This window comes from Neoarius graeffei, chromosome 21 (assembly GCF_027579695.1).
Source record: "Neoarius graeffei isolate fNeoGra1 chromosome 21, fNeoGra1.pri, whole genome shotgun sequence".
Taxonomy (NCBI): Eukaryota; Metazoa; Chordata; class Actinopteri; order Siluriformes; family Ariidae; genus Neoarius; species Neoarius graeffei.
The window spans coordinates 30,005,717-30,018,877 of record NC_083589.1 but is presented as its reverse complement, the minus strand read 5'-3'; the positions used below and the strand labels follow the sequence as shown (position 1 = coordinate 30,018,877).

Below are 13,161 nucleotides of genomic sequence, written 5' to 3'. Positions count from 1 at the left end.
TCATATCCGGCAGATGTTCGACAACAGCTGCTGTGAGTGGCTTAAAATAAACCCTGTACACCACCCATAAGCTGCACTGTCCCACTTCACTTCCGCTCAGTTTACTCTACACTCGATAGAAATGTGAGCTTCGAGAAACTTAACTAGGTTCTGTGTAACCTGAGAGAAAAAATACTTTGGTTTTAATAATACACACAGTCCTGTGCGAAAGTCTCAGGCACATGTAAAGAAATGTATTTTTGCTAACCAAAAATACAGTGGTGCTTGAAAGTTTGTGAACCCTTTAGAATTTTCTATATTTCTGCATAAATATGACCCAAAACATCATCAGATTTTCACACAAGTCCTAAAAGTAGATAAAGAGAACCCAGTTAAACAAATGAGACAGAAATATTATACTTGGTCATTTATTTATTGAGGAAAATGATCCAATATTACATATCTGTGAGTGGCAAAAGTATGTGAACCTCTAGGATTAGCAGTTCATTTGAAGGTGAAATTCGTGTCAGGTGTTTTCAATCAGTGGGACGACAATCAGGTGTGAGTGGGCACCCTGTTTTACAACCCCGATTCCAAAAAAGTTGGGACAAGCACACAAGTCATTCTACCAAAGAATGGTTAAAGAAGAATAAAGTGAATGTTTTGGAATGGCCAAGTCAAAGTCCTGACCTTAATCCAATGGAAATGTTGTGGAAGGACCTGAAGCGAGCAGTTCATGTGAGGAAACCCACCAACATCCCAGAGTTGAAGCTGTTCTGTACGGAGGAACGGGCTAAAATTCCTCCAAGCCGGTGTGCAGGACTGATCAACAGTTACCGCAAACGTTTAGTTGCAGTTATTGCTGCACAAGGGGGTCACACCAGATACTGAAAGCAAAGCTTCACATACTTTTGTCACTCACAGATATGGAATATTGGATCATTTTCCTCAATAAATAAATGACCAAGTATAATATTTTTGCCTCATTTGTTTAACTGGGTTCTCTTTATCTACTTTCATGATTTGTGTGAAAATCTGATGATGTTTTAGGTCATATTTATGCAGAAATATAGAAAATTCTAAAGGGTTCACAAACTTTCAAGCACCACTGTTGCTTAAAAATAACCAAATTAAATCCATCCATCCATTATCTGTAGCCACTTATCCTGTTCTACAGGGTCGCGGGCAAGCTGGAGCCTATCCCAGCTGACTACGGGCGAAAGGCGGGGTACACCCTGGACAAGTCGCCAGGTCATCGCAGGGCTGACACATAGACACAGAAAACCATTCACACTCACACCTACGATCAATTTAAAACCACCAATTAACCTAACCTGCATGTCTTTGGACTGTGGGGAAAACCGGAGCACCCAGAGGAAACCCACACAGGACACGGGGAGAACATGCAAACTCCACACAGGAAGGTTCTCACTGGCCACTGGGCTTGAACCCAGGACCTTCTTGCTGTGAGGCAGCAGTGCTAACCATTACACCACCGTGCCGCCCCAATCAAATGAAATGTTTCAACATAAAAAAAAATACTATAAACAGCAGTAAGCCATCATAAACGAAACAAAGACCCCGTCCACACGTAGCCGGGTATCTGCTAAATCGAAGATATTTTTCTACGTTTTGGCCTGTCATCCACATGAAAACACATCAAAAACGAATATTTAAAAAAACTCCGGGCAAAGTGAAGATTTTTGAAAACTCCGTGTATGCCTTTTCGTGTAGACAGAGATAACCGGAGTTTTGTGTTTTGGAACGTCACAATCTGCGCCAAAAAAATGACAACAAATCTGCCCTGACATCAAACGTGCGACCTTTGTTTACTGCAGAGGCCAGATTAAGCATGGACTTAAGCTAGCCGCACACCACGGCGATCCACGCGGTACCGAACCGACCCATTTCAGAGCCGACTCCCGACAGGGCACGCACATATCCCCCGACTGTTGACGAGTGCAGTCGCGATTGAAGCGACACGTGACAACTTAATAGCTTTGTGATTGGCTATTGGATATAGTTACTGTTAAATCCAACACTTAAAGACGCTACAGGCTGAATTACAAATGACACAACATGGAATATGTAGCGCACTATCTAGGCTGCATGAGCTATTATTCCCAACCTTAAATAGTGCACTTATATAGGGGAGTTAAAGCGATTTGGAATTCAGCCACACAACTTTCCAGCCCACTGTGTCTATGGATAAAGCTTCAGTCTATGGAATTACAGTATATACCTGCATTAGGTGCTACCAACACGTATTTCTCGCGCTAGAAATTGTGTTTAATGATGTCACGTGTTATATGCGAAAGATATGATTGGCTATTGCTAGCGACTCTCGCCGATCAGTCTGGCTCCCGATTAGTTTTTCGAATCGGCTGTGAGATGAGTCGGTACCATCGAAAACTAGTCTTTACGCCTGACTCGCGACTTCAGTTGGCTCGGTACGCTGAAAATCGGCGTAGTGTGCGGCTAGGTAAAGAGTAATGGATCGGAGGAGTGCCTTGAAAGCGTTACTTATTGTGCAGGTGCTATTTACATGTTTAATTTTAGAAGCCCAACTACTGCTCCAAGAGCACAGGCGATGTGATTAGGGGGTAGGATTTGGGGAAATAATGCCATCTACAGGTTTGGAATGCTTATGAATGTGATTGAAAACGCAGATGTTCGGTTATGTGTGGAAGGGATTTTTTTCGAAGACGAGGTGGTGTGGATAAAACATTTTTATAAACGGGGGGGGGGGGAATGTTCGGTTTTAAAAATACCCGGCTATGTGTGTACATGGCAAAAGTCAATATATGGTGTGAGACGAAATTCCCTTTGCTTAAATAAAAAATAATTGTCTCAGGTACAGTGAGTGCAGTTTTATGTGGAAATGAGCTGTAGGTTTTACTGAGCATCTTACAGAACCAGCCACTTCTTCTGGACACTTTGACTGTCACACTCACTTCTTAATTTTGCACCAAAACCCAGTAGCCTTCATTACGTTTTCTTTTTTAATCTGAAAAGTGATCTCTTATGTAATATGCTGCTCATCCTGCAACATTTAATTTTGGGCTGGAAAATGAACGTTTGGACTCTAAAATGTTTTTGTACTGACTTGATAATGTAGAAGTCATAAAATTGTCATGCTTCGTCCCGGACTTCCACTCCGGAGATTCATTATCTCCCAGTTCAGCACTAATCCGGATCCAGGACGGGACTTTCATCTTGTCAGCAGCATTCATGTCCTGGTTTGCTCTGCTGTGTATAAAAAGGCCGTTCTCGGAAGGGGACCTTGCCAGAACGTCTCGTTGTTTTTTCATGTTGTCTCTGCGCCATTATTGCTTCTTGGATTTTTCCTCTCTGTTTTGCCTGTTTCTTGTCAGTTTTTGCACTATGTTTTTGTCTTTTTTCATGTTTGTTGTGTTACGTTTTTGTCTCAAGTTTTTTAGTCTGGACTATTTTTTTATGCTAGTGGTCTTTGTCCTTGCCTGCCTCGTTTTTTTTGTACCTAGTTTTTTCTGGATTATTTTTTGGTTTATTTTTTACTCCTATTAAATCTTTTTTTATTATTGGATTTACTGGTCTGTGTTCTGCTCTTGGATCCTACTCACCACATCTCACCACCCTTAACAGTACGTTCTGGCTAACATGGATCCAGCAGAACTGAACCATCTGAGAATGGCTATGCAGCAGCAAAGAGCCCTCCTCGGGACCCACCAACAGGAACTCAAGCAGATCACCCAGAACCTGGCCACCTTGTCCAACTCACTCAACCTTATAGCCACACAACTCCAGCACTCCCAAGCCGTGTCTACCCCTGCCCAGCCGCCTCCTTCTTCACCTCCCGCTACCGTCGCTCGCCACGAACCGAGACTTCCTTCGCCTCAGCTCTACAGCGGAGAACCAGGTACCTGCAGATCTTTTCTGTCTCAGTGTTCCCTGATCTTGGAGCAACAACCTATGGCTTTCCCTACAGAACGTTCCCAGGTGGCTTATGTCATCACGCTCCTCACTGGCAAGGCCAGGGAATGGGGAACAGCGGTCTGACATGCCGACGCGTCCTTTTGTTCCAGCTTCAAGGAGTTCTCTGAGGAAATGAGGTGAACATTCGACTGCTCTCTGTCCGGTCGGGAAGCGGCTCGGGAGCTCATGGAGCTGCAGCAGGGGCCCCGATCTACCTCAGACTATGCCATCGAGTTCCGGATGTTGGCGGCGTCATGCGACTGGAACGAGAGTGCCCAGGTCGACACGTTCCTACATGGCTTGTCCGACTTCATCAAGGACGAAATGGTATCTCGGGAACTGCCGTTGGACCTCGCCACTCATGGACCTCGCCAATTGTATCGATGCCCTTATTTAATCCTTTCAAAACGAAAGGGTTTATTATACTGCTTAAAGACACTTAGACACGTAACCAGGCCAGTTCTACTGAACTAAACTGCTCTACTTTCATATTTCACATTCCACTGAAATCAGATTTTACTGAACACAGCTGAATATAGGAAAGGTCTAAATGCATCATGTTCATCAGCTATGAATATAAATATTACCCTTTAAATGTTTAAATATACATACATAGTACAAAGACTTCATAGTCACAATATCTTGATTTATGGAGTATAATATTTTTCTTAGAATAATTATAATATATTATAACCTCTTCAGTACCTGACACCTTGGACCCATTCCACTTCACACATCATCCCAATTGCTCAACAGATGATGCCATCACACACCTACGACACACATTCCTGAGCCGTCTGGATACCAGGAAGGGAAATTATGTTAAAATGCAGTTTGTTGACTGCAGCTCAGCATTTAACCCTATAATCCCCTCCAAACTCATCACCAAGCTGGAGGACCTGGGACATGACCTATCCCTGTGTCAGTAGATCTCCAACTTTCTGACAGACCATAAGCAGGACGTGTGGACAGACATAACTCACCCTTAACCACAGGAGGCACCCAGGGCTGTGTCCTGAGCCCAGTGCCATACTCATATTACGCTTATGACTGTGTTTGCTGACAACACCTGATACCTAATATGGTGGGCCTGATCTCCGATAATGACAAGAAGGTCTACCTGGAGGAGAATAACAGCTTGGATAAGTGGTGCCAGGAGAACCATGTCCTCCTGAATGTCAGCAAGACAAAGCAATTGATAGTGGACTTGAGCACAAAGCAGGAGAGGATCAACGGGGCCCCAGTTTAGAGAGTGGACAGCTTCCTGTATCTTGTTGTTCATATTACTCAGGACCTGTCATGCTCCTGTCACATTAACACCCTGGCAAAGAAAGCCTGTCTGCATCTTTACCACCTTAGACGTTTAAGGGACTTTAAACTGCCCTCTAAGGGGTGAAGGAAGAGCCAAGCAATCAGTAACAACTTAAAGCTCAAAATTATCAGAGCAACTGCATTTGGATGCGAATCATGGGCAATGACCAAGCAAATTGAGAAGAAGGTACAGTAGATGCATTTGAGATGTGGACATACAGGCGCTTGCTTAGAACCTCATGGAGAGAGCATCGAACCAATGTTTGGGTTCTAGAAACGTTGAATACCAAGATGATGCTCCGAGAACAAACTGCGAAAAGAAAGACAGGGTTTTTCAGCCATGCCATCCGACATGAAGGATTAGAGAAAGTCATCATCCAAGGAAAAGCACCTGGAAAGAGACAAAGAGGTAGATCCCCACAAACATGGCAACAAGACACCACTAGGTGGACACAAAAAAGCCTGGCGGAGGCGTCAAAGGATGGCAGAAGATTGCAGAGAGTGGTGTGCTTTCAAAAAGACCACAGCAGCTCATATATATATATATATATATATATATATATATATATATATATATGAGAGAGAGAGAGAGAGAGAGAGAAGAGGCAAAGGAACATTTACACCTGGACAATCAAGAACAAAGCAAGATAGGCAGGCTCTCCAGAGGATGGCACAATCTGCCGAACACACCATCCAAACTGAGCTCACTGACCTACGGTTTAATGCCAGCAAGTAGTCCTGGACTAAGGCCAAGAAACTAGTGACAGAAGGAAGCACTTTCATTTTCTGAAGTCCAACAAAGAGACGATAAGCTTCTCTGGACCATTCGGGTACTCAACCAGGACAACACCTAGGACTATTTATACACATTAATACATACCATGGATTTCTTTGCACAACACCCACACACCCAACATTCCTGTCAATACATACAGCATATCTGGTGTTTATAACTATTTATGTTTTCATTGCTTTTATACTGTAACTTCCTCAGTTCGATGTTCCACAGTACATACAACTGCACAGATCGCCACTTTATATCACATACAAGTGAGTCTGTATGTTTTTTGCCATTATCTTTTTACTGTATTTTTCTTTTTCTGTTCCTATGTAAGTAAATTCTGTTTTTATAGTTCTTATATAAGGGGTGGCATGGTGGTGTAGTGGTTAGCACTGTCACCTCACAGCAAGAGGGTTCTGGGTTCGAGCCCAGAGGCTGACAGGGGCCTTTCTGTGTGGAGTTTGCATGTTCTCCCTGTGTCTGTGTGGGTTTCTTCCGGGTGCTCTAAAGACATACGGTACAGGTTAGGTTAATTGGTGGCTCTAAATTGACCGTAGGTGTGAATGTGAGCGTGAATGGTTGTTTGTCTGTATGTATCAGCCCTGTGATGACCTGGTGACTTGTCCAGGGTGTACCCCGCCTCTCACCCATAGTCAGCTGGGATAGGCTCCAGCTTGCCTGTGACCCTGCACAGGATAAGCGGCTACAGATAATGGATGGATGTTTTATATCACCAGACAGTTGATTTAATTTTGATTTGATTTACCCTCATAATATGATTAACACACTATAATTGAGAGGAAAAAAAAAGATTTCCTTGTCTGCTCCAAGAACTGTTAAGTAATTTCAAAAAGAAACCGGACACAATTGTCTTACGTTTCATTAAGTTTATTTAATTAAACAGTTCTGGCAAGTGCCATTTTTGAATTCAAGGAAAAAATGAAGAATGCAATAACAGAAAGCACTGTAATGCTTCAAGAGTCTTCAGCACTTCATATGGTTTCTAATGCTTTTGCAAAAAAAAAAATAATAATAAGCATATAAATCACACAGGAAATCAAGTCACAAACAGTAACTGACCCATAACTCAGTCAACTCATGTCTTTGGTTCTCTATTAACCCATAAGTGAAGACTATAAATTGCTGTTGGCTAAGAAGTATAATGAAAAGAAACCAATTCCAATAATCATTTAGTAATTATAGCTTTTGTATGTAAACAGGTTTATTTGTGTGTCACACATCTATTAGACATGGAGTCTATATAAATGGCAGTTCATTTGTAAACTCAAATCAAGGTTTACCATTACCACTAGTACACAATTTCCCCTTCTTTATCCTCTTCAAATGTCTGAAACCTGCTGCGAGAGTAGCATCACTGCATCACGCGTCTGATACTGCGAGTGGCTTGCGTTTTCAGGTTGGTTTGGGTCATTCCTGTTCAGAATAAAAGACCAAAGTCAAGAAACATCATCCAATCCAAATAAACTACAAACTGAAAAGAACAATTCATAAAACAGCAATTTGTTTACAGTAATTCAGTCATTTTAACAAGAAATACAATAGTACAGTATTATAAAGTGATTACACAATGTGTTTGAAAGTATTCGGTGTCACGCAGACATAGACACACCTACAAACTACTGATTATGACCAAAAAGGGCGAACAAACTCCATACTGAGGCCTAAATGACACCTGATTGAATTGCCATGTAATTAAATCATATGTGGCAGAAAACAGACCCAAAAGCTACAGGCTGTCTAAGATGGACTGTAGCAATAAACTCACATACTGCTGGAGTGACAGAATCCAATTAATAGGTTAAATCAGGGGTCACCAAATTTTTTTCTCTGGGGGCCACATTGTTGTTCCTGACTGTGATGGGGGGCCGGGGTCGGGTCAGCTATATAACATAGAATTGTATGACCCAGACAAATATGACCACCAGCAGGCCTCATTGTGTAGTAGAGATTACTAGCCTGGCACAGCCATCCCCACTACTATATCCCCATTACTATATCCCCACTACTATATCCACACTACTATATCCACACTACTATATCAACACTTGATTCCTGGCACATATTTGTTTATCTTTACTAGTGGTTTGCAAAAGTAGTAATCGAGTCTTCACACTTTGTTTTAATTTGAAATACCACAGATATTCCATTTATTTATTTTCTAATAAAAATAACATCAAAGCTGTCAAGGTAAGAAACATCTGCCTAGTTGAAGTGATTGACACTGGCAAAGGTGAGTGGAAAATTATAAATTGTAGGTAGGCCTGTTGATATTATTAATAATATTAATAATAATTGTGTGCGGCACTTAAAGGTGGGGTATGAGATTTTTTTCAGGAGTATTTTTTACCATATTGCTTGAAAAGCTCCTCACACCCATGTTGCAAGCAGTACAATAGAAGGTTTGACCCAAAACCAAAATATTTTAATCCAGTCTACAGTGTAAAATAAAGGAAAAACGCCATCCAATTCTATCGAGGTACCACCTCAAAATGATTGGATACTGACACGTCAATCAGACTGAAGCCTGCGAGCAGCCCGTCCCTTCTGTGTGTGTGTGTGAGAGAGCGAGCAGAATGTCACACAGAGCGCAGGATTTTCTCAGTGCGCTCCCTCCAAACAACGGGGATTTACACGAAAACGGAAGGAGATATTCACAAAATTCTTTCACAGTGAGCGCCACAAGGATCTCCTGAACACACTGATGTAATTTTTTTGTCTGTAGTGTAAAAAATGAGGTCACTAGAGCAAGTTAAAAACGAGTGACTTTTCTGCCAAGTTTATAATGGCAGTCTATGGGGCTGCGCGCCTGCCCTCTCCTCACTTTCAAAAACTGCAAGTCCTATCATGTAGGTAGACACATTGTGTGAATCAGGACAAGTGTGACTACTACTTTAGAGAAAATTATGTGTGTGGAGTGAAAATTGGGGCTGAAAACACAGTTTAAATGAAAAAGTTTGAGCTATTTTTCCAAGCTCTCTACACTCTGCTCCACTGGTGTGTAACGCAATAGACACCCATTATAAAGGCTGATTTTCTCAGGCTTTATAAGGGGGAGGAGGGGTGGAGACGTGGGGGGTGGAGCATGGCGAGGGCGGGCGTGCTTCTTTTCAAAATATGGCTTGCGGGAACCGTTATTCCAAAATGTCATACCCCACCTTTAATAAAGGCCAAATAGGCCTATAAAATAAATACATTTAAAAAACAGTGAAATTATAATAATATGAGCAATAGATCAATAGATCACAGCAGTTGTGCTGTGTCCTGCACGTCATTGCTCTCATCCATGGCCAAAGCAAAAAACTTGAATTCTGACGCTTTCTCATTCAGCTGGTCATACACGTTGTCCCCCAAATCTTCGGTTCGCCTAGTCATAGTACTGTAGGTGCAGAGAGACTCACTGCGTTGAGCGCATCCTTCTTGTCGGGACACACCTCCTCGGCCACAGCAAGCATCAGGGATGAGAATTTTCCGCCGATCGGCGGATTTCCGACTTTTTCAGACCAAAATGATCGTTTTTGAGCGTGCGCGCGCAACATTAAGGTCTGCATCACGCATCTTAGAATGTGCGCGCACGAGGGAGACTGTGTGCAGTGTTGCCAGATACTGCTAACGTTTTCCATCCCATAATATGTTCCAAACCCGCCAAAATGCACTTAAAACGGCCCAATGTGGCAACACTGCCTGTGCGCTTGTTCATGTAGCGCATGCCAGACAAAGAGCATCCTGATTGGGTTACTCAGCAAAATAAGCCAATCAGCTTTCAGTGTGGGCGGGCTTTTATCTCTTTTCTCGAGGACCGGAGTTTTCAGCTGAGTCAGTGCAGCCTACAGGATCGGCATGGCAGAGAGAGCGCGCGTGTGCCCCAAAAAACCAAAGTACAAAACCCACTTCAGCTCAGATTACACAAAAGAATCTCCCTGTCTAATAATCTCCCTGTCTAATACTCTCCCTGCCTAATAATAATCTCCCTGTCTAATAATCTCCCTGTCTAATAATAATCTCCCTGTCTAATAATCTCCCTGTCTAATAATAATAATAATAATAATCTCCCTGTCTAATAATAATCTCCCTGTCTAATAATAATAATAATAATAATCTCCCTGTCTAATAATAATCTCCCTGTCTAATAATCTCCCTGTCTAATAATAATCTCCCTGTCTAATAATAATCTCCCTGTCTAATAATCTCCCTGTCTAATAATAATCTCCCTGTCTAATAATAATCTCCCTGTCTAATAATATCCCTGTCTAATAATAATCTCCCTGTCTAATAATAAAGAAAATAAATAAATAAAAAAATAGCCAAAAATCATTAGCCCCTGGAACCCCTTGGCCCCGCCCCCTTGGGCCATGGGCCCCGCCCTGTTTTTTTCAGACTTTTTAAATATTTTTCATTCTCATCCCTGAAGCATGCATACTTTAACAAAGTCCCCATCAGTAAACGGCTTTCCATGGGTAGCTAGCAGGTGAGCTACCTTATAGCTAGCTCGGACAGCAGCCTGGTTGATCTGGGTTTGGCGAAAGAATACATTCTGTTGTGCAGCCAGTCCGCATTTCATCCTCCAAATCCTGTCTTCTCTTGTTTGCCCTCGCAAACTAGCATACTCTTTGTGGTGGGTTTCGTAGTGACGATGCTGATTATATTCTTTGAAAACCGACACACTTTCTTTACATACAAGACAAACTGCACGGTCCTTACACTGAACGAAAAAATAATCGGTGGTCCACTGCTCTTTAAAAACTCTGCACTCTCTGTCAGCTTTTCGCTTACCGCTAGCCATTTTGCTGTCCTGAACACTGACAGTTCTCCGCGCGTGCGCTGCCTGTCACTGCTTGATCGCGAGCATATGACGAAAATTCGGAAAATATGAATAGTTCATTTTATAACTAAATATCAATTTTAATTGATAAAATCAACAAAATACAAGATGCAGACATGTTATTATTTGCCAAAAAGCAATTTAAAAAAATAGGCCATGACCACTTTTGGGGATTGCCTCATAGGGCCGGTTCAAGTGGTGGGGGGCAGAGGGGCTGGGGGGCCGGTCAAAGGGGGGTGGCGGGCCGGAGTCAGCCCGCGGGCCGTAGTTTGATGACCCCTGGGTTAAATAGTCAATAGGGCAACAACCCAAACAAGCAGCAAACTGCAACAGCACATAAAGCTCTATCACCAGCCGCTGGTCATAAGATATAAACAAGCCAGACTGAATTAAATATTATGCAAGACATAAGCAAATTAGAGTTTGACGTTTAGTTGCCATTTGTTTTCTCTTTATCAAATCACTGCATTGGTATCACTGCAATGACATTACAGGCTGATTGTGCTAATAAATAATTAGCCTTTATTTATCACATATACACTTACTGGACACTTTATTAGAAGCACCCATACACCTGCTGTTTTATGCAGTTATCAGCCAATCCCTTGACAGCAGCACAATGCATAAAACCATGCAGATACAAATCAAGAGCTTCAAACATCAGAATGGGAAAAAATTGTGATCTCAAAGTGTGACTTTCTTTCACTGTGGCATGGGTGTTGGTTTGAGCCAGATGGACTGGTTTGAGTATTTCATAAACTGCTGATCTCCTGGGGTTTTCATACACAACAGTCTCTAGAGTTTACACAGAATGGTGCGGAAAAAAAAAAACACTGAGTGAGCGACAGTTCTGTGGGTGGAAACAAACAACTTGTTGATGAGATATCAGAGGAAAATGGCCAGATTGGTTCGAGCTGCCAGGGAAGATACTGTAACTCATAGCAACTCTTTACAACCGTGGTGAGCAGAAAAGCATCTCAGCATGCAACAGCAAAAGACCACATTGGGTTCTGCCCCTGCCAGCCAAGAACAAGAATCTTACAATCAAGAACAAGTTTCTATTAAAGCGGCCAGTGAGTATATATTGTAGCATAGTGATATTCTTTTCTTTACATATCTCAGCCATGATACCACACCCCTGGAGCACAGAGGGTTAAAGGCCTTGCTCAAGGGCCCAACAGTAACAGCTTAGCAATGCTGGGGCTTGAACCCCTGAACTTATGATCAGTAATCCAGAGTCTTAACCGCTGAGTGACCACTTGATGATAACTAGGGAGTTCTAGTTGGGTCTACATGGTCTCAGCACACCCCAAACCTTCCATTATTCAATAACTGATTGTATGACAGTCTTCTGAAGGGTATGAATAAGAGTTTGTTTTCATACGTGAGAAGTCCAGCATGTACTGATCTCCATTTACAGAGAAGTTCATGGAGCCCTTGGTGTTACGCTGGAACTGTGCCTCAATGTCTGCACTTGATATTGTACAGGAACCCTGGGGGGAGAGAGAGAGAGAGAGTATGCGAGTTTGTGTAAATGATTTGGTTTAATAGCATGTGCAACATATTTCTTTCATCTTTCATCATGAAGAGAAAAGCTTCTGGGACAGAGTAAGCTTTCACTCTGTGTCCACAAAGTGTGAATTAAACAGGCGCATTCTTTTGTGTGAGGTATTCGAACTTGTGTGTCTGTGTCAGAAATGAAATGGTTGCGAAAAAGCCTCATTCTGTGAGTTTTTAGTCTTTGCATATATATTCGTGTGCATAAAGAAGCCTTACTCGCGGTACGAAACTGTGCCAATTTCCTCCTCTCCCACTGAACTGCCACAAAGGAGTCTTCTTAGCTGAGGATGGCCACAAGGACTTCAACTTACTTGTCACTGCATTCACTCTGTTGAGAGAAAACAGCAGGTGATCAGCCAAACAGGTCTGAGTTATCATGGGAATGCCATAGACCTCATTTTACTTGCTTGAGTTGTCTCATGTTAGAGGACATTTTTGTTCTCACAATCAGAGAGGAACCATCGGGGCCTTCTAGGCCTTCAGAGAAGGCCCAAACATATCAGCATTTCAAATGTTACATTTAATTTCTTTCATTCTTTAATTTCATTCATTCATTCATTCATTCATTCATTCATTCATAATTTCATTATAATTATTCTCTTCTAATTCTAATTTGGCCTCATTTTCTATCAAATTTGCGTCAGAAATGAAAGGGTTACTGTCCTGAAAACACTAAAATCGAGTTATCCAATGAGATTTGTTTGTTTGTTGTCTCTAGGCTGAGAAGAGTTTCAAG

General features: G+C 42.1%; 1 protein-coding gene across 1 annotated transcript in view; it reads right to left on the bottom strand.

The window, feature by feature from the left end:
- Positions 1–6,897: 6,897 nt before the first annotated feature.
- si:ch211-244b2.4 (uncharacterized protein LOC541512 homolog) overlaps positions 6,898–13,161 on the bottom strand; it is a 29,924-nt gene continuing 23,660 nt past the window's right edge. The window contains exons 8-10 of the mRNA XM_060903517.1: positions 12,642–12,753; positions 12,250–12,358; positions 6,898–7,459 (exon numbers count right to left, since the gene is read on the bottom strand). Of these exons, the coding sequence (XP_060759500.1) occupies positions 7,398–7,459; positions 12,250–12,358; positions 12,642–12,753 (283 nt within the window). The 3' untranslated portion in view covers positions 6,898–7,397. The remainder of the gene's footprint in view (positions 7,460–12,249; positions 12,359–12,641; positions 12,754–13,161) is intronic.